Source organism: Diabrotica virgifera, chromosome 4 (genome assembly GCF_917563875.1).
Source record: "Diabrotica virgifera virgifera chromosome 4, PGI_DIABVI_V3a".
Lineage (NCBI taxonomy): Eukaryota > Metazoa > Arthropoda > Insecta > Coleoptera > Chrysomelidae > Diabrotica > Diabrotica virgifera.
Window position 1 is genome coordinate 83,880,770 of NC_065446.1, and position 22,673 is coordinate 83,903,442.

A 22,673-nucleotide genomic window follows, 5' to 3' on the forward strand; every position below is an offset into this window, starting at 1 on the left:
TTTGCCCCAAATATTATGTTTTTCTCTTTTTAATGGTGGTCAAATTTATCTGTCTCTTCCCATTCTTTGTAACACCATTTCGTTCGTAAGATGATCGGTCCAGGGTATTTTCAAAATTCTCTTAAAAGCCACATCTCAAAAGCTTCCAGTTTTCTGATTAAGTCAATATTAATAGTCCAAGCTTCGACACCATAAAGAAGAATACTGATATAGATAGAAATAAATAGAAAATACAGATGTAGATATAAAATTTTATCATGTGTTTTGTTCATGAATTTTTGTTTACTCAGAAATTTCCACATCATCAAAAATGCCCTTCTCGATTGCTCTATTCTTAATCGAATTATTTCATTTTGTCCACTTGTTCTATAAATTATTTTTTTGTCGGGATCCTTGTTACGAATTGCCCCACTTACTGATCACCATTTTTTTTTATTTACATTAACGTGCTCGGCAACTATGGCCACTCGCATGGGACGACTACAAACAAGATTACAAGAGGTATAATTAAAGAGCATTAACAAGTTATGTCATAAAAAAAATTAAAGTTTATGATACAATAATATTTTTTTTAAAAACTGAAGAACTCTGTCTAACTGGTTGGTATCACTTAGAATGTCACATAGCTGCGGTTTGAGTTTGAGCTGTTGTCTTACTACACTGAACTGATGACATTCGGTAATAATGTGGTTCACGGTAAGTTGGCACTGGCATGTTAGACAGATAGACCGGATATCTGATGACATCACCATTGTTTTTGTTTTCTGTTTGTTTATTGTTAAACCAAATTGTTCCCCAGTATCACAGATTGTGCTTAGTAGCGTCTAGCAAAAGACTTTTTCTTCTTAAAGTGACGTCTCCTCAATGGCGGTTGGCGACTACAATTGCAAACTCTTCTCTGTCTTCAGCTGTTCTTATTAGCTGTTTAAAATTTAGCCTTGTCCATTGTCGGAGTTTCTGAGCCACGATAGTCTTTTCCTCCCTAGTCCTCTCCTTCCTTCGATTTTTCCTTTTACTATAAGTTGAGCATATTAGTACTTATTATTTCTCAGTATGTGGCCTAGGTATGATGTTTTTCTAACTCTCGTTGTGTGATTGGGACCGTGCAAGTTCGGCAAAGCGACACCTATTTCTACGCTCTGCAACTTTATTCGCACTTATAATTATATTGGCCAATTATATTAGTCTGGTTACTAGATAATTGTCAAGTACATAGCCCAAAAAAATAATAAAAAAAAATAAGATTCAGGTTTTCTTATTAAAACGTAAACAATTGTATGCAGTAAATAAAATTAGTTATTAAAATGCAGTACTGCAAGCAAAATACAATGAATTAAATTTACCTTTATATAATAATGGCATATCATATCAATATTGTGGAGCAACATAATTTTTCTTCTTCAATGACAATAGATATGAAATGTACGTCAATTTGACAATTTCAATTGACAATATGAATTATTTAAGAAAGTTTAATATTTCTCCGCTATTCGCGCACGATGGTTTCATGTATCCCTTCCAAGTACTTGCACACCGCGAATAGAATAGAAATATGCTTTATGGTCATGAAAAATTGTACAATTTTTTAGACTTACAAAAATCAAGAAAACAAAACAATAACAATTAAATTTACTAAAATTTCATAAATCGTAAATTTAAATTAAAATAATAATAATAATAATGAAGTTAAACAGTTAATCAATTGCAAAATTTAAAAATTTAAATAAATTGCAAATTGCATAGTCTACCTAGCAATTAAGTTTAAAAGTTAAGCTGCTGCATATGACACCCAAATACAGATGAAAAATAACAATAAAAATACTACTTGTGCAAAGGGTACTCTAATTTCTTAGTTATTGATTAAGTAAATCTTCTACTGCATAATATGGTCTTTCGGATAGGTAGGCTTCTGTCAGTTTACGGAATTTGCGGAAAGATGCTGCAGATTTAAGTTGTAGAGGGAGATGGTTGTAAAGTTTTTTGGGGAATATAATATAGATTTCTTTACTACCTCAGATGACGAGGTCGGTAAATAGACGTTAAAGGTAGAATTTCTCGTGAAGTAGTCATGATTAGGTCTTGGTGGAAAGACATGTAGATGTTTACGAATTAAGCAAACAGTTTCTAAAATATATAAAGGTGGAAGGGTTAAAATTCTGTGATCTTTGAAGTAACTTCTACAATGTGTTGTTCTTCTGAGGCCAAACAGACATCTTATTGCTCTTTTTTGTAATTTGAAAATAACACCGAATTGGGCAGCTGTACCAGAACTCCAAAAAGGAAGACCATACCGAAGGTGTGACTCGAACAAAGAAAAATATATTATTTTGGAAGATGCTAAATTGAGTTCATTCGAAACAGATCTTATAGCATAGCAAGCTGAAGATAGTTTCTTCCTTAACAAATTAATATGGAGGGACCATTTAAGGTTGCTGTCTAAAAAAATACCAAGAAATTTTACAGAATCAACAGTACTGATCTGGCTGTTATTAAGAGGTAAGGGTTGGAGAGCTCTTTTATAAGATAATGCTACTGTTTTATCTACGTTAAACGAGAGTAAATTAGAGTCAGAACAGGTTTTTATTGTAAGTAGATCAGAAGTTATAGTAGCATGAAGAGTTGCAATATTTGATTTGCTCCAAGTGATACTGGTATCATGAACAAAAAGAAAGATTTTTCCATCGATTTTTCAACTAGTGATGTCATTAAGAAAGATAAAGAAAAGTAGAGGAGCCAATACTGATCCTTGAGGTACCCCACATACAATATTTTTGAGACTAGAGTCTGTATCATTTGCTCTAACCAGTTATTTCCTATCATCCGAGTAAGATTGGAACCCATTCAAAGAAATACTTCTAATTCCGTAGAAATTTAGTTTTTTTATCAAAATGTTGTGATTTACACAATTAAAAGCTTTGGCGTAGTCACAAAAAACGGTGGCAGTGTGAAGATTTTCAGTGCTTGATAAACCCCATGTGGTACAGAAAACATGGCATCAGTGGTGCATTTATTATTTAAAAAGCCGAACTGCTTTTGTGATAAAAGGTTGTTTTCAACGAAAAATGACATAAGTCGGGATTTTATGAGTCTCTCAATAATTTTGGAGAGTACCGGTAGTAGTGCAGTAGGTCTATAATTGCAGGTATTAGATATTTGACCACCCTTACGGAGAGGAATAATGATGGCAGTTTTTAGGCACTCTGGAAATTTGTCTTTCTCAAAAGAATCATTAATCAGTGAGATGAGGACTTCCAACACATTTTTTGGGAGATTATAAAAAAATTTTATCGATAGACCATCGTCCAGTACTACAGGAAGATTTACTTTTGATACTATTGATTGTTTGGATCAGCTCAGATTTATCGACTCGTTTTATAAAGAATGAATTTGAGACCTTTCTTGAATTAGGGAGATAGGAAATGGGATCTTTTTGTTGCAAAATAGTTGATGTAATATTTTTACTCACATTAACAAAGTATTCATTTAGATTTTCATGGTCTGGAAGGGAAAATTTTTGAGCAGTGTGGGTTTTATTTCGAAGACCGTTTATTATGGACCAAGTTTCTTTTGCAAACACTTTTAGAGCTTCCCAGACGGATTTGGTAGTAGACTTTTTTAGCTGATTTTATAAGTTTAAGATAGGTTGCCCTGTACTTGGTGATATATTCAGTGATAGAGACGTTGGTAGTAAATTTCTTGATGTAGAGTAGAGAACGCATATTCTTGGAAGATATTCGGATACTTTTAGTAGTCCAGGGTTTGCGATGTTTTGGCTTAATTGGAATTAAAGAAATGCTTTATTGAACATGCAGACAAGCTTATCCAAAAAATCACTGAAATTATTATCCACGTCCATAGCAGGAAAGTGCCACTCAGAAGTTAAGCATAAATTTTGGAAATTACGAAAGTTGCAGGTAGAAAAAAATCCTGCTTAGACGTCGGGTTTTCGAGGAGGGTTTGCTAAAGATATTAAACTTCGTATAAGCTGCATCATGATCAGATAGTCTAGCATTAATAATTGTAGAGTGGACATCAAGGGGTGAGAAATCTGAGAGAGTATAATCAATTTAAAAGTTCTCTGCATATTCTATGCAGCACTTCTTCGTTTGAGGTATGCGATGTCCATGAACTTTTGAGGATTCTCCGGTAGATCCACATTTCAAAGGCCTCCAACTTATTTACGGTTGATGTTTTAAGAGTCCATATCTCAACTACATAGAGAAGAGTCCACCAGACGTAGCATTTGGATGAACGTAGTCGAATTTCGAGATTTATTCGAGAATCACAAAGCAGTTTTTTAATTTTTTCAAAATATTTTCTGGCCTGTTCTATTCTCGATCTTATTTCTACATAAGGATTTAGGCTGCTATCGATTTAACATCCCAAGTACTTAAATCTGTCTATTACGCCAGTCAATGGGGGCAAGAATAGGATATTTTATTACCTCCGAATTCTATCCTACTGCATGGATTTTAATGAATATTGATATGCCGATGTGTGCTTTAATCTTGGTGGTGGTTACCACCCCTTTTCGCGGGTGGAAAATTTGGTTAAAATATTCACGGAAGCGGCTTTAGAACCTAATTATAAGCAAAAACTGTTCTACATTTTTTTAAACTCAATATTTTTGAGTTATTCTTGGTTGAAAATTTGCCATTTTCATTAAAAAATGACACATTTTAAAACGTTTTTAAGACGTTAAAAACTATGTATCTCACTAAAACAACTATATAAAACATTTTGTAGCTTATTATAAGAAAACAACGAGTTTCTTTTTTTTTGGTGCATGCTCAAATCGGTCACAAACCAAGATTCATGAACAAAAAACATGATAAAATTTTATATCTACATCTGTATTTTCTATTTATTTATATCTATATCAGTATTCTTCTTTATGGTGTCGAAGCTTGGCTTATTAATATTGACTTAATGAGAAAGCTGGAAGCTTTTGAAATGTGGCTTTTAGGAGAATTTTGAAAATACCCTGGACCGATCATCTTACGAGCGAAATGGTGTCACAAAGTTTTTATGAAATAAGCAAGGTTCAAGAAAAAAAACCTGTAAGTAAACATGGATATAAAAATATAAATATGAATAAAGGACATTGACATTAAATTACATTTATTTTTAATTATCGTATTATTAACAATAAATGAAAAATTACAAAATTGTTAAACTATAACAAGAATAAAAAACCGCTAAACGCCTTAAAAATGAGTGGCGCCTACAATATTCCAGCTACAAAAGATCTGATATGAATATTACGTAGCGCGAAAATGTATTTTCAGTTTGATGTAAAACCAAATTCTTGAAATCTTAAAAGATTTTTTCATATGTATTTGCTAAATTTGAAGTAAACGCGCCACAAAAGAATAACTTTGATAAAGTTTGAATTTTTAAACTCTGTTGTGGCGCGTTTACTTCAAATTTAGCAAATATTATGGAAAAATCTTTTAAAATAAAACTAGAATTTTGTTTTACATCAAAATGAAAATACATTTTCGCGCCACGTAATATTCATATCAGATCTTCTGTAGCTGGAATATTGTATGCGCCACTCATTTTTAAGGCGTTTAGCGGTTTTTTATTCTGGTATCAGGAGTTTTTCAAAGTTATTTATAAATTAAATGTATGAAGTTGAATGCAATGTTCCTCTATTACTCGTTAAGCTTTATAAATGGTCACTTTTGTTGCATTATCTCCCAAATGATCTAGTGTAATTTTCACTAGATTTTTTTCTATTCGAAATAGATTGAAAAAAATATATTGAGATGACCGGTAAATGAAGTCGGATTGCCCGTTGCTAGATCAAATTTAGCGTCTTAATCACTACAACTACATAAAAGATTTCGGGAATAATCGTTAATTGGATTATACATTTGTAGATTAATAACTTTTAAAAGGCTCAACCGATTTTGATCAGTAAACATGAGTTTGAAACGTATTTACCAGTAGTATCTGATGGATTTAAGGTCAAGTGTGATAACTGAAGCTATTATAGGAATTATTGAGCTTGGGAAACCGTTTTCCCCGTAGGAAATAGATTTGATCATATTTATGAAGCCTATAACTTAAAAATTCGAATTTTCCCGGATATGACGTATACACCGTTTAATTCGTCTAGAGCCCTTCTACAAATGCTCAGTTATTGGCGCAATTCGAAGGTTGAAACTTTGAGCAATTGTCGAAAAATCAAAATTTTCAAAGTATAGTTTTTCAGTTTTTCGGCTATACTGAGCCGTGTGTATATCTGATCCTGACACCATTTGAAAGCTTAACACAACACTATTGATTTGGTGTATTTGCGGTTCTCCTGTCTCCTCTCGATCTGAAGATAATATATACTTCCAAAAAATATGCCGTTTTGTACCTACCAAGTTCTCTAGCTGGCTTATGGGTGGTCAAAAGTTACAAACTACACCGGTTCTGAATCGGTCCAAAACCCCTCTTCAAACGCAGAAAAAAAAATCAAATCGGTTTAGCTTTTGAACACACATACATACATATTATCCACAAACATTTTCCCCTTTTTAAATAAAAATTGACTCATATTTCTGAGCTCGTTAACTTTTGAATGGTATAACTGAGTTTCAAAATTAGACATGCGTTGGAAAGGCAATGATCAGTACTATTAGAAGCCGCAAAGGTCTGACTTAAATTTTTGAAGTTTTTGGGAGTTTTGGGGACGAGAACGAAAAACAGACCCTAAATAGAAAGGGCCATAAAATCCACACCCTTGGACCAAAATAGATGGTTGACATATGAATAGGTGGGTCTTTCCTGAACTTTAAGATTGGACTTGGCCCATCTTTCAAATCAGTCAGATTTAGAAAATCGAAAATTTCATGTATATAATAATGTCGCGTCGGGAGGGGGGTGTTGGTGTGCGCCACTGGCGAGAACTGCCGTTGTCTGGTAATATAATAAAAAAATCGAAAAATTAACAACATATTAATATATTTTTGACGCATACGCATTATAGGTCTGGATCTTGCGTATGAAAAAAAAGTTGATTAATAGCAAGCTGAAAATTTGTTAATACCTTAAGGGTGTCTAGTCGGAAAAACTTTGATATATGGGAACACTGGAACAGGGGCAGTTTTAATTGTGGAACAGTTTAAAAATTTGGATCGGTCAGACCACGAAAACGGCATTTGTGCGACAGAACAGACTTAAACTCTCCGAACAGAGATTAAACTCTCATGCAAAAATCAGACTGCTATTTATCACCAAATGGGCGTTTTAATGAGTCGAACATGTAGAATATGTCAAATGACAGGAATTATGACAGGTGACAAAATAGCAGTCTGATTTTTGCATGAGAGTTGAATCTCTGTTCGGAGAGTTTAAGTCTATTCTGTCGGACAAAATAAATGTGCCGTTTTCGTGGTCTGACCGTTCCAAATTTTTTAACCTGCTCCACAATTAAAACTGCCCCTGTTCCAGTGTTCCCATATATCAAAGTTTATCCGACTAAACACCCTTAAGCTATTAACAAATTTTCAGCTTGCTATTAATTAACTTTTTTTTCATACGCGGGATCCAGACCTATTACGTTTTAAATCCAGAAATTTCCAGTGAAAAGGTCACAAACAAAATTGTTTTGATTGAAGAACTAATATATTTATCATTGGAGCCACAATTAAAAATTGAAGCAAAGTGAATTTAACTGCATTCAAAGTATGCCAATACGGGTACTAGCGGAATCAAAGTTAAAGGGGGCTAAACAAAACATTAAAAAATATATAAATATGGGATATTTTCAAATGTTTTATTGCGATATATTTTTTTTTATCATTTTATTAGGTGCAAATTTACAGTCTACTCTAATAATTACAACACAGAGTGTTTAGCAAATAGTAGCAAACAGTCTTGAATCCTGACATGCTTTGTGCACCATCCATCGATGGTCCTCCAATACACCTAATCAGTTAGGGCCTCTGGCTATGTCCTTTTCAGTCTTCGTCCCACAAGTGGCGGCTGGTAGAGTTGTTGAATAGTTTGACTTTCATGGGCGAAATTTATTTCTTGGGCTTTGTTTGCGTGTAGTTTAATAATATCTTCGATGAATGGTATCCCAAGGTCATTATGGATGGGTATATTGGAAACGTACCATGGTGCATTCGCTATCATGCGCAGCATCTTTGATTGGAAAGTTTGCAGGATGCAAGTGTTGCTCAGTTTGCTGCACCCCATAACTCTATACTTTATACCATAAGTCCATATTGGCTTTAGTATAATTTTCTATATTAATACTTTGTTTTCTAATGATAACTGGGATCTTTTACCTAGCAGCCAATACATTTGTCTAACTTTTAAGTTTAGTTGTGTCTTCTTGGTTATGATATGGTTCTTCCATGTCAGCTTTCGGTCTAAATGGAGTCCCAGGTACTTGACAACTGATTTTAAGGGGATAGGAATGTTATTACTGTGGGCAGTCGATTCTTCTTGTTGTGAACGTAATTTGTGAAGACTTTTCACCTAATCTTCCATTTTGTTAACCAAGTTTGAAGTGAATTTAAATAGTTTTGCAATTTGTTAGAATCTCTATCTGGGTTTTCGTCTAATGTAAGGATTCCTGTATCGTCGGCAAATGTGGCCATAGTAATGTCATCATCAGCAGGTATGTCAGTAGTGTTGTAACGTTACAAACGTCACATCTTTGATATTTTATTTTTAAAGAATTATTTTACCATATTTCCTTTAATATTTCATTAATAATTATCTTCTTCTAATTGGTTTACCCATTTTACCCTTTAAAAATCGGTTGGCGCTCTCTTTTATTACCTTCTTTTATTATCTTCTATTTAATATATCTCTTTCATTTAAATCATCATACTGAACATACCTCGTATATTCATACTCTCCAAATATCTGTATTTTCAATACGGAACATGCCGCTACTTCATAGTACTTGGTTGTCATTTTAAATGTCGTTTTCAATGACAGTGTCACTTCATCGACTTGACCCCCTACTCCCTGACATACACTGGAAGGAAAAAATTAATCCTTAAAAAGGCATGTAATTCGAAAAATAAATCATTTCCATTTCATCAAATCATCTCTTGGGGTAAGGATAACATTATATTGTGATTATATTTCTCCGTCTAACAGTTTTTCTAATTGTTTTTTATCTAACCTAACTTCCAATGTCAGACCATGTGTTCTGATATTTTAGTTTCAAATATAATTATCTTTTAATTTACATGTATGCACGTTTAGTAATCATAATTTTAACTATTCTCATCTAAATTTCATTTGATTTATTCTTGTCATCTGCTACCCTTTCTGACGATTAGAACGGCAGATGGCACACGTTGGTTTTTCTTCTCGATGATTGATATGTGTCTCTATTTTATAGTTTTTTGGAAAGAAACCACTTTTCTCCCTCCGGGAGTTTCAACAACCCTCAAATCGCCGGCGATACAACAACGAGGACCATGTCATCAGGGCTGCAACCACATAACCAAGACTGCAACGACCAACATCCGTAGGCCTGGTGGAATACAACACCTACAACCCCACAGCCCGTTGCAGAACCAGCAGCAGTACCATACGACGTCAAGAGGATACCATCAGCTACCAAAAGCCATAAGTATAATCCAGAATTGTTAGTTTTTGGCAAGAATTTAAATACATTTGTTAAAGCAATTTACTAAGTCATTTTATTTATTATATCTTTATGAACAATAAACATGATTGGTTAAAATATATTGTTTTGTTTGCTTCCATTCCAATTTTGTTAGTTCATATCTGAGGTTAGGACAAGACGAACACACACCTGAGTGACTGAGCTAAGCTAAGGGTGTGACGATGGCTATCTTGGTTAGTTGAGGTAATATTTTCGAATATTATTTCAATTAGCTGGGTAGTCTATCGCTTTTTCGTTACACTGGCGCACCAACGCACTTGTCTTATCCGAAGAATCGAGCTGTGAGTGTGTGGTTTGGTAGCAGACAACAAGCATTAATAAATACTATTTTCTTATATTTCATTTTTATATTCAATTTTTGCAGTAAATCTATATATATTATCTATTTTGGTACTTTTTGACTACCTTTTTGACTAATTTTTATATATTTTCACATGTTATGGGTCAAAAAGTATTACCAGTTTCAATAATTTAATTATATATTTCAGCATAATTGATTTAAAATACATTTACAGTTGCAAATATTGGTATTTTTAACATTTTGATACTTTTTACCTACTTTTTTTGGCTAATTTTTATGTTAGAACCTTGATAGTAATGTCCACATGGCATTTTTTTTCTGTTTTTTCAATTTAACCAGTTTTTTTTGGTAGTTCTTCTTTAATTACTCTTATTTTATTGTAACTTTCCAAAACCCAAGAGAATTTTTCCATTTATCGTCATATTTTCTGTACTTTTTATACGTACTATTTCTTCTGCGTTCTTTTCATAGGTACTTCTGTGTACTCTAAAGTGCATTTAAATCTTGTTTTATTACTTATTTTCAATTACTTTTTACTTATTCTTATATTTCCTAGTTGTTTTCATATATTTATTACCAATTTTGTACAACTACCAAAAATTTTGTTGTTTCCGTCGAACTTTCTGTTCGGATGGTATATACTACTTTACTTGTATAGTAAAGACTAGGACAATTTTCAAGTTCTTTTCTTTCATTAAGGTATTTTATTCTTATTCTTCTTCTTTACGTATTCAGAATATTAATTTAAATCATTCTTCTTCTTCTTCTTGTGTTGGATCTCAAAAAAATTTTTGTTCGTAAAGCATGATATTTTACATTTTTCAATTTTTTGCATTAGTGCACTTATATTAATTATGATAAACATCATATTTAACATCTTTTTTATTTAACAATGCCCTATTTATCTATACATTATTGTTTTATTATTTTATTCTGGGTGTTGTACTGATTTTTGATACAGATTAGCACGAAAGCCTCATCCGGCACTTATAAGTTGTGTATGGCTTATATATAGCTGCATAGACACCTAGTGTTCTTTTTTTTTCCTAGGGTACATATAAGTTATCCATAGGGTTGGGCCAGATCTACTGAGTCTGAGTTCCGTTTTTTTGGTCTTAATGACTGTTGATATACAGTTTAATGCTGTATATTATTTTTAGGATGATGTCTTTTATAAATTTTCTCTTTTGAAGTTAAAATAATTCTATGCATCTCTACTCTTCATGAGCCTCTGGTGTAGAATTATGGCTCTTTGAAGTATGATTGTAGTTTAGCTACTAGCATTTGTTATTTTACATCTTTGCAAATCATATTTATGCATTTTTATACATATATTTTGTTCTCTAGTGTAGATCCCTGGTATGCATTTGATGGAAGTAGCATCTGCATTATGTATCATTATCTCTCTCTCTATTTACTAACTTATTGGTTAAGTCTTTTATGACTAGTTTTATGCAGTTTTTTCAAACCCTTTGGTGTAGAACTTTGTCTTATTTGGCTTTCCATATAGTTAGTACTTATTTTTTTTAATGGTTTATCTATAGTTGCACTTGCATTTCTTTTTATTATATTATATTATCTTTATCTACTTATATGCTTTTACTCACCTTATCATATTGATTATTATATTATTACCTTACTTTAGGTACTTGTTATCCGAGTACTTGTTATTTTGTTCGAGATTCAGTTGTTGTTAGTAGCTCCAATAGCTATTTATTTATTTTATATAGGATGTGATATCCCTTATATTTACTTAAATTTGGTTATATGCTTTTTTTTTATGTAAATACCAGAATATTTGCAATGCAATTCATTTTTAATATGTCTACATTATTTGACTATGGTTACTTACTTACTTTTGGATTTTTAGTTTAATTTGATTAATACTTACACTTTATATTATAAGTCTTTATAATTTTAAATTAATTACATATTTTTTTAAAGTACATTTATTTTTTTCCCAGAGATAGATATTCTCTGATGTCATTTATTTATAATAAATAAATATTTTATAGTGTGATGAATACTACAATTCATTGGGTAATATTTTATTTTTTTTATTTTCCCCAGAGTAACATCTGAAAATAATTTTGGTACTTTAAAAATTTTTATGATTAATAATTTATATTAACTATATACATTGACTTAATGATTACTTTATTATCAGTATTTATTTTTGATTTGTTTTGAACGATTACTACTGCATATATTTATTTCTGGTTAGAACTTTGATTTCTTGTTTTCCTTGAGAAAAATTTCTCACCTGTGTTCGAAATTTTTCTGATGAGTGGAGGGAGTGTGTAACATTCCTGTTTTCTTTGAGAAAAATTTCTCACTTGTTCAAAATTTTTCTGATGGGTGAGAGGAGTGTGTAACGTTACAAACGTCACATCTTTGATATTTTATTTTTAAAGAATTATTTTACCATATTTCCTTTAATATTTCATTAATAATTATCTACTTCTAATTGGTTTACCCATTTTCCCCTTTAAAAATCGGTTGGCGCTCTCTTTTATTACCTTCTTTTATTATCTTCTATTTAATATATCTCTTTCATTTAAATCATCATACTGAACATACCTCGTATATTCATACTCTCCAAATATCTGTATTTTCAATACGGAACATGCCGCTACTTCATAGTACTTGGTTGTCATTTTAAATGTCGTTTTCAATGACAGTGTCACTTCATCGACTTGACCCCCTACTCCCTGACATACACTGGAAGGAAAAAATTAATCCTTAAAAAGGCATGTAATTCGAAAAATAAATCATTTCCATTTCATCAAATCATCTCTTGGGGTAAGGATAACATTATATTGTGATTATATTTCTCCGTCTAACAGTTTTTCTAATTGTTTTTTATCTAACCTAACTTCCAATGTCAGACCATGTGTTCTGATATTTTAGTTTCAAATATAATTATCTTTTAATTTACATGTGTGCACGTTTAGTAATCATAATTTTAACTATTCTCATCTAAATTTCATTTGATTTATTCTTGTCATCTGCTACCCTTTCTGACGATTAGAACGGCAGATGGCACACGTTGGTTTTTCTTCTTGATGATTGATATGTGTCTCTATTTTATAGTTTTTTGGAAAGAAACCACTTTTCTCCCTCCGGGAGTTTCAACAACCCTCAAATCGCCGGCGATACAACAACGAGGACCATGTCATCAGGGCTGCAACTACATAACCAAGACTGCAACGACCAACATCCGTAGGCCTGGTGGAATACAACACCTACAACCCCAGAGCCCGTTGCAGAACCAGCAGCAGTACCATACGACGTCAAGAGGATACCATCAGCTACCAAAAGCCATAAGTATAATCCAGAATTGTTAGTTTTTGGCAAGAATTTAAATACATTTGTTAATGCAATTTACTAAGTCATTTTATTTATTATATCTTTATGAACAATAAACATGATTGGTTAAAATATATTGTTTTGTTTGCTTCCATTCCAATTTTGTTAGTTCATATCTGAGGTTAGGACAAGACGAACACACACCTGAGTGACTGAGCTAAGCTAAGGGTGTGACGATGGCTATCTTGGTTAGTTGAGGTAATATTTTCGAATATTATTTCAATTAGCTGGGTAGTCTATCGCTTTTTCGTTACAGTGTGAGATATTTACTTTGATTTGGAAAAATCGCTCGCTCAGATATGATTTTAATATCAGGTATATTTCATTAGGCATATTCTTTTTCACTTTATACACCAGGCCTTTATGCCACACCTTATCAAATGCCTTTTCCACATCAAGGAATACTGCTGCACACATTTTCTTTCCCTCTAAAGTTTCTTTTATATAATTTAAAATCTGATGGCACTGCTGAATTGTTGAGGAGTTCTGTCGAAAGTAAAGTTGATGGTCAGGTATTATGCTATTTATGTTTATTCTTTAGAAAATTCGGATTAAGAGAAGTCTTTCGAAAATTTTTGACAGTGTTGGTAGAATGCTTATAGGACGATAGGGGGAGGGTCCTGTAGGCGGTTTGCCCGGTTTCGCAATCATAATCATTTGTGCTTATTTCCATTGAATAAGAAAGTGACACAGTCTTATCATGCTGTTATATACAATAGTTAGCAGGACTATCGCTTTCCTAGGCAAATGCTTTAGTACATCACCATTAATTAAGTCATAACCTAGAGCCTTATGAGGGTTTATTTTATTTATCGCCTTCCAGATCTCTGTTGGTGTACATGGATTCAGTGGTAACGATAATTGACATGGAGCGTCGAGAAATTTGTATACTCCTTCATCTTCAGCATTGACTTCTGTATGAAGACTAAATACCTGGGCGAAGTGTTGTGCCAATGTATTTGGTTTTTCTTCATCAGTTTTTTCACAGCTTAGATCCGATTTTTTAATTGGTGGAATAGATGCTATTGGTCTCTTGAATTTTTTGGTCGCTTGCCATAATGAATGGTCATTAGGTGTTAGGTTGGAGATGTAATATTTAAAAGTCTCATTACGGACCTGGATTAAAGCTGTACACAGTTGATGTGTTAACCGATTTAATTGCGTTTGATCCAGGGGATTCCTTGACCGCTGCCATTTGGCCTAACTCTTTTTTTTTTTCATTTAAAATTTCTTTAATTTGTACAGGAATGTTATGATCATGGGTGGTAATTTTTTTATCATCTGGAGTTGACTTCCATGCAGCACCTTGTATTACTTCTGTTAAATGTTGCACTGCTTTTTCTATTTCATGGTTCATGGGGTTCTTTATCGATGTTTTAAGTTTATATTTGTGTTAATTACAGCTTGTAATTGTTCCCAGCTGGTTCTTTAATTGCAGAGTTTTACCATATGTTCCTTCCATATTATAGTTGTACTTATTGTTATGATTATTGCAGTGTGATCTGAACATAAATCAAGACTGGGCTCTATTTTGTAATGTATATTTGAGATACCTTTGATAACAGCAAAGTCTAGCAGGTCAGGAATCCTGTTTACGTTGACTGACCTGTTGAAAGGAAGTTTAAATTATTTCTCTGCGAGCACGCCAATAAATTCCGACCCTTTGGTGTTATAAGCCTCGATGTCCATACGGTGTGTTTGGCATTCCAGTCTCCAGCTGCTATAAATCGGGGTCCTAGTTCTTGAAAGAAGGTCTCGTATTCTTCAATTGATATGGAGTGTCTAGGAGGACAGTAAATTGCTGCAATGGCAATAGGCCATGTACATGTTTCTATTTTTCAACGTGGGATGAAATAAACACTTCTGTTGTATGTAGGCATATACGAATTTATTAAAAAAAAATAAATTCGTATATGCCTACATAAAACAGAAGTGTTTACTTCATCCCACGTTATTATATTGAAGGTATACAGCCAACTACAGGGTTTACTCCCTTTTTAAAGTTTCTATTTTTAGTATGGTTCCTTGTATTTTAGGTGCGGCGTAATTTTGTAAGAAATAGTGTTTAGTAGAAGATTTAATAATAATTGCTGTTCCTGCGTGAGCAGTCCCATCAGGATGATGAGTAAGGTACGTTGTGTATAAAAGGATTTTTACTACTGTGCTTTCGGTTGATTGTGATTCTGAGATAAGAAGAACATCTAATTTATTTATTTTTAAAAATGCTATGATTTCCTCTACATGGTTTGGTAGCCCGTCGGCGTTCCAGGCGGCTATTCTAACCGATGGAGCCATTAATTCGTTATTTTACTAATTACTGTTGTTAGCATGTTCAGGATCATGCTATTTTGGTTCAATAGTTGATTAAATAGATTTTTGAATTTATTTAAGAGACTTGTCATCATGTGTGTTAAATATTCACCATTATTTGGTCTGTTGATGTTTCCTGAGGTTACTTGAGCACAATTGATTCCATTTTGCGCATATTGTTGAGTCATTTGATGCAGTGCTGGATTGGGATTTATGTGTCCTTGTGTGTTTCTAGGTCCAGTTATGTCGTTATTCCTGTTCTTTGCTTTTAATAATCGATAAACAGTGCAGCCTTTATAGTTCGCTGGGTGGTTGCACTTGCAAAGAGTACATGTTGCAGGTGTGTCTTTCGGTTTTGTGCAACTTTTGGTGTCGTGTGGTCCTCCATATTTAACACATTTATAAGGTTTAAAACAGTACGATTTGGAGTGTCCGTATGTCTGACATCTAGTGCATTGCACAATGGTGTTCTTGTGTTTCGGAGTTTCTACTCTAATTCTGGTATTGTATATAAATTCCACATTAAAAACTTTATTATTGTTGTTTTTTGGTTCGAAATCGAAGAAAAATAATGGTAGGGGCTCTATTGTTGCTCTGTGCCGGATGTTTAAATCATTTCTGACTGTGTGGCCTTGCTTTAAGAGCAAACAGTAGTGATCAACAGGTAGCAACAAAAGTGTTCCAAGATTGCGGCTCTAATTTTGATTAATTTGTCGAGATATTGGGCACACATATTCGTAATATAATAAAGAATGGCGGTACAGAGCCCAATTTCAGAAATATGTTAGTATGTGGAAATTCCTCTATAACTAAATATAATATTGAAAAAAGGAGCCTGTACCGCCATTAAGAAAGACAAAAAAATACACTTTCTCCAAATAAACTTGTTTATCCCGTGCCTAGATTTTGTGTCACATTGGAACTACTAAAAATCGATTTTTTTATAACAACAAATGGAACGTCATTGACTTGGCAACATTTCGCGCCTATGTGTATAAACATTATTGTTTTTGATAGTATTAACGTCACTGTCAGTGTCGAATTACCGACGCACTGTGGTCTCACTTTTGAAAGTTCGCAGAACTTTCGCAATCTTGGACCGCGTTTGTTGTTACCTGTTGATCGCTACTGTGTGCTCTTAATAATTCAGCTTTTATTTCCTAAAAGGGTATATAATGGTGTAAACCTCTTAGGACGACCCTATATGCTCTTTCTTGTTTGAGTTGATAGCTATGGTGTACTATTTTTTCTTCTCTTATGTAATTTATTATTTTCCTATAAGAATCATGTGTTTTAGCATTTATTTTAACAACATTTTCAGGAAGAGTGGTAGTATAATAAGTTTCATCTTCAGTAACTTGCGCTATAGAGTCAGTCGTTGCTTTGTAGTCTATTACTCCTTATTGCTATATATAGTATATTTAATAATAAACAGCAATTAAAAATTTGGAAACATCACCTGTTTTTATATTTTTAATCATTAAGAGATCCCGCCGCTTTACTTGCTTTTAAGCTTTATTGTCGTACTTCCTCTTCAACATCTCCGTAACTGGTTATACAGTCCAACCCTCTTATTGGAATAGCCTTCCTGTCGAGCAAAAGTATTCCTATAACCACGATACTCTAATAAACGATTATTTCTGGCTAGTAGAAACGTTTCGGGACCTCAAATTTCTATTCCTTAAACCGGGGTATTCCTATAACCGGTATTCTAATAAGTGGGTTCGACTGTATCTAGTTATAATTCCCAGATATCTAAACCTTGTTTCCTGCTTTATTATTTTCCCTTCAATTTCGATTTTACATCGTAGTGGGTACTTCACTGAGAGTAAATATATAAAACAAAATATTTAATTAGTTTATATTTATCATATCATCAATACATAAACTATTTTTCAAATACGTATTTCAACTGTATCATCTCCTACAAAAAACTGTATTAAAGTGGTCATTATAAACTCGTGATATTAATTAAAATCTGTTAATTTTCGTTGTCAAGCAGTAATTATCAAAATAAGTACCCTCTATTATTGTTTACATTCCTAATAATACCCTTGTCTTCCTTGACAACTTGTTAATTAAATACACAGAAATTAACAATTAATTGTTATTGATGTGTCGTTGGGGCCTCTATCGGGACTGAAAAATGGTAAAAGAAACATCGATTGAAGATATTCATTCATTTGTAACTCGTTCATTGATAAAAATGTGTAAAATGAAATGTGTGTGGGTCATATTAGCGTGCTCTATTATTATGACTACAGGGGTAAGTTGGAAATGTGTATTATAGGGGAGTCAATGCAGATAAAAAATTTGCATTTTTTCGGAAAAAATCAAACAAGTTTATATTTTTCTAAAACAATTTTTGTTAGTTTATACAGGGTGAGTCATGAGGAACTGTACATACTCCTACCTCGTATAGAGGCTCCTATGGGGAATAACAAATGACCATTAAAAAGTGTCTGCTCCCATTGTTTAATAATATACAGGGCGAGTTTCGCATTTTGACAGAAAATTTTATTCGTCATAATTTTTGAACGGTCAGATCGATGTGTCTCTTATTTTGGCCAATCGTTACACTATTACCACCCAATCAACTAATTTATTCAACCTAGAAAAAAATCAGGTCCAACTTTAAAAAAATTAGTTCGTTTGGGTCTTAGAAAAAATTTCACCCTGTATACGCTTTTTGAAAACTCTAATATGAATTTTACAAATTAGACAAATAGGCAGTTAAAATGGCATATTTTTTTTTCCGCACACGATTACTTCATTTTTTATAAAAAAAATTAAATTTCACTCTGAATTAAAAGTTTGGTAAAGTGAACCATAGATTTAAAAAAAATAACTTTTATTATAAAAATTAATTTTTTTTGCACAAATAAGTAATTCATGTTACCATCCAATCAACTGATTTATTCAAACTAGAGAAAAATCAGGTCCGGATTTAAAAATTAGTTCGTTTGGGTCTTAGAAAAAATTTCACCCTGTATACGCTTTTTGAAAACTCTAATAAGAATTTTACAAATTAGACAAATAGGCAATTAAAATGGCATATTTAGTTTTTTTCCGCACACGGTTACTTCATTTTTTATAAAAAAAATCAAATTTCACGATGAATTAAAAGTTTGGTCAAGTGAACCATAGATTAAAAAAAATAACTTTTATTACAAAAATTAATTTTTTTGCACAAACAAGTAATTTATGTTACCATCCAGTCAACTGATTTATTCAAACTAGAGAAAAATCAGGTCCGGATTTAAAAAATTAGTTCGTTTTGGTCTTAGAAAAAATTTCACCCTGTATACGCTTTTTGAAAACTCTAATAAGAATTTTACAAATAAGACAAATACGCAATTAAAATGGCATATTTAATTTTTCCCCACACGATTACTTATTTTTTTATTAAAAAATAAAATTGGTCAAAATCGGAATTTTAACCTAAAAATGAAAAAAAAAATGAACTCACGGTTTAACTCGGTACAACTCTGTTCCATTTTAATATTTTTTTTTCTGAAATTTTTACAGCACATACCTCTTACCATTGTGAAGACTATGAAAATTGTTGTAGACTTTCAGTCTTCTTCTTGTAAAAGTTGCAAACTTGTAAATCGCAAAAATTAGGTGGAAAAATTTAAAATTTATCAATTTGAACACGTCTGTTAAACTATAGAGTCCAAAAGAAGTGTTATGGGAAATTTTAGATCTAGACGTGTTATAGAAAAAAAAATGGTAAAACTTTTAATTTTAAGAAAAACATTGTTTTTGTAAATTAATTTTTGTAAAAAAAGTTAATTTTTTTAAATTATGCAAAAACTTTGCCAAACTTTTTATGCATAGTCAATTTGATTTTTTAATAAAAAAATAAGTAATCGTGTGGGGAAAAAATATATATGCCATTTCAATTGCCTATTTCTCTTATTTGTAAAATTCATATTAGAGTTTTCAAAAAACGTATACAAGGTGAAATTTTTTCTAAGACCCAAACAAACAAATTTTTTTAAATCCGGGCCTGATTTTTTTCTAGTTTGAATAAATCAGTTGATTGGGTGATAACATAAATTAAATATTTGTTCAAAAAAAATTCATTTTTGTAATAAAAGTTATTTTTTTTAATCTATGGTTCACTTTACCAAACTTTTAATTATTCATAGTCAAATTTGGTTTTTTTTTATAAAAAAATAAGTAATCGTGTGGGGAAAAAATAAATATGCCATTTTAATTGCCTATTTATCTAATCTGTAAAAATCATATTAGAGTTTTCAAAAAGCTTATACAAGGTGAAATGTTTTCTAAGAGCCAAACGAATTTATTTTTTAAATCCGGGCCTGATTTTTTTCTTGTTTGAATAAATCAGTTGATTGGTGGTAACATAAATTAAATATTTGTTAAAAAAAATTAATTTTGGTAATAAAAGTTAATTTTGTTAAATCTATGGTTCACTTTACCAAACTTTTAATTCATAATCAACTTTGATTTTTTTATGAAAAATTAAGCAATCGTGTGCGGAGAAAAATAAATATGTTATTTTAATTACCTATTTATCTAATTTGTAAAATTCATATTAGAGTTTTCAAAAAGCTTATACAGGGTGAAATTTTGTCTAAGACCCAAACGAACTAATTTTTTTAAAGCCGGACCTGATTTTTTTCTAGTTTGAATAAATAAGTTGATTAGGTGGCAATAGTGTAACGATTGACCAAAATAAGAGACACATCGATCTGACCGTTCAAAAATTATGACGAATACAAATTTCTGTCAAAATGCGAAACTCGTCCTGTATATTATTAAACAATGGGAGCAGACACTTTTTAATGGTCATTTGTTATTCCCCATAGGGGCCTCTATACGAGGTAGGAGTATGTACAGTTCCTCATGACTCACCCTGTATACATGTTAAAGTAAGAAGTTCTACTCACAGATCTAGCCGCTCATTGTTTATTAATTTTTTAAACAATAACAGTTTTTTTTGTATAAATAATTTTAAAAATATCATTTTACTTCGATCAAATATATTTCTATTTTCTTTTTGATCATGCTGAATCCGAATATACGAGAAGCATTACAATTTAAAAATTCAAACATTTTGAGTTCTTATACAGTATGTCTGTGTAACTAAGAACCATATTATGGGAATTTTTTTATTATCAATTTTACGAAAAAAATGTATTCTTCATAAAATGCTCTTCATAGTCTAAAATCTAAAACACAACCATCAGATATCAAATTTTATCAATTTTATACGAGGTATATCAAAAACATGAATTTCGTTAAAGAGTAAAATACCCTTATATTTCAGAATATCCAAAATTGTTAAGTATTATGAAAAGTTGTTTGGAATAATTAACAAGTGTGTTTTAATATCGTCGGTCTAATAAGCAAATTTCCTAAGTCACAAATTGAAAATTTAACAGGAGAAGCAAAAAACTTTGGAACAAAAGTAAAAAAGAGAAAATTGCCTAACTCCATGCAATACAAAAATTAATTAAACAAAATATTTACAAAAACTTTCTACTTATAATACTATATCCATGTTAATAATAATAATCAAAATATATTTATTTATTTACATTTTCTAACGTTTTCAATCACAACAACTTCATAAACACTGACATAGGCAATATTCGTATGAATAAGAAAGAACGTTTGGACTTCAGCAAAATTCGTTTAGCGAAATTGGGGCGAAATAAAATAATAATGGCGCTTGTCGGAATTGTCAGGCGGTAGCTTTTACCATCTACTACTAGATTACACCAAAAAATAATTTTCGCAAAAAATGGACTTAGTCAATTTGTTTATTAGACCGACGATATGTAATTACATCCTTCTAATTGAAAAATAAATTGCGAATTTTTCTCAAATTACGGATACCCAACATATTTTATTACAATTATGATAACTATTTTATTATCAATTTTATGAAAAAAAGTTATTCTTCATAAAATGCTCTGCCTGGTCTAAAATCTAAGATTTAGCCATCAGATATCATACTTTTTCATTTGTATACGAGGTATATAAAAAAATATGAATTTTGCTTAACTGAATTAAGTACCTTTTAGTTCACAATATTTTAATGAGAAGGATGTAATTGAATACTGAGACAAATTTTTTAATTCCATACAACTTTTCTTAATCACAATTTTCGATATTGTGAAATATAATGATACTTTACACTCTTGAGCGAAATTCATGTTTTTTACATACCTCGTATAAAACTAATAAAATTTGATATTTGATGGTTGTGTCTTAGATTTTATACGATAGAAAGCATTTTGTAAAAAATAGCTGTTTTTCTAAAAAGTGATAATAAAAAAAGTTATCAATATAAGAGCTCAAAATTTTTTTTTAACATTTATTATTTTTTAAGCTTGTTATTAAATGTATTTTAGGTAAGTTGCAAAGAAATAAATTTTGATAACTTTGTCGAAAAATTTTTTTAACTAATATTTTTCTGTTTTTGTATTAAATTTTTTATCTTCCTTAATTTTCTAAAAAAGTAGTTGTTTATTGTATGTATAAAGTAAAAATATATTTAATATAGTACATTTCAAAGATTACATCTTAAGCACTAAACAAAATCTATAAAATTGTAATATATTTGTTTAAATTTGAGTAATACCCTCTTAAAGTAGTAGTAATTCTATAAACTACAAAGTTTTTAAAAATTACATTTTTTGAGACGTCGTATAATTTGAATAAAATTTTTGAAATTCTTTGTGAATGAAACATCATTTAGTAAGATGTGTGAAAGGTATGTTGTACAAATTGGAGAAGTATATAGGTAAAATCGTATTGGTCACACATTTTTAAATCATTTTTAAACAAAATTCATGTAAGTCTCATTTTCCGCCCACACATACTTATGCCCATGTATTTTATTTGCTTTTGTTATAACTATAAGATAGATTAGTTGTTCTTCTTTCACGTCCAATTTGTAAAATTTCATTTAATCCCTTAGTTAAAGAATTATACTAAAATAGCTCAACCGTGCGCTTCGCCGAACTCTAGTATATAGTGCGCCAATGTTTGTGAGAAGGGTGA

At 31.4% G+C, this 22,673-nt stretch overlaps 1 protein-coding gene and 1 long non-coding RNA gene across 3 annotated transcripts in view; both read left to right on the top strand.

Annotated features, from left to right (window-relative positions):
- Window positions 1-8,644: 8,644 nt before the first annotated feature.
- Window positions 8,645-13,398, top strand: LOC126883857 (uncharacterized). Its single transcript, XR_007697719.1, has 2 exons — window positions 8,645-9,070; window positions 9,362-13,398. It is a non-coding gene; the product is annotated as an uncharacterized LOC126883857 (long non-coding RNA).
- A 4,333-nt stretch (window positions 13,399-17,731) lies between these two features.
- LOC114330732 (general odorant-binding protein lush) overlaps window positions 17,732-22,673 on the top strand; it is a 43,702-nt gene continuing 38,760 nt past the window's right edge. Inside the window, exon 1 of one of the 2 annotated variants that reach the window (XM_028280147.2) lies at window positions 17,732-17,898. In XM_028280147.2, the coding sequence (XP_028135948.1) occupies window positions 17,779-17,898 (120 nt within the window). In that variant the 5' untranslated portion in view covers window positions 17,732-17,778. The remainder of the gene's footprint in view (window positions 17,899-22,673) is intronic. The other variant, XM_028280145.2, reaches the window with a different exon arrangement.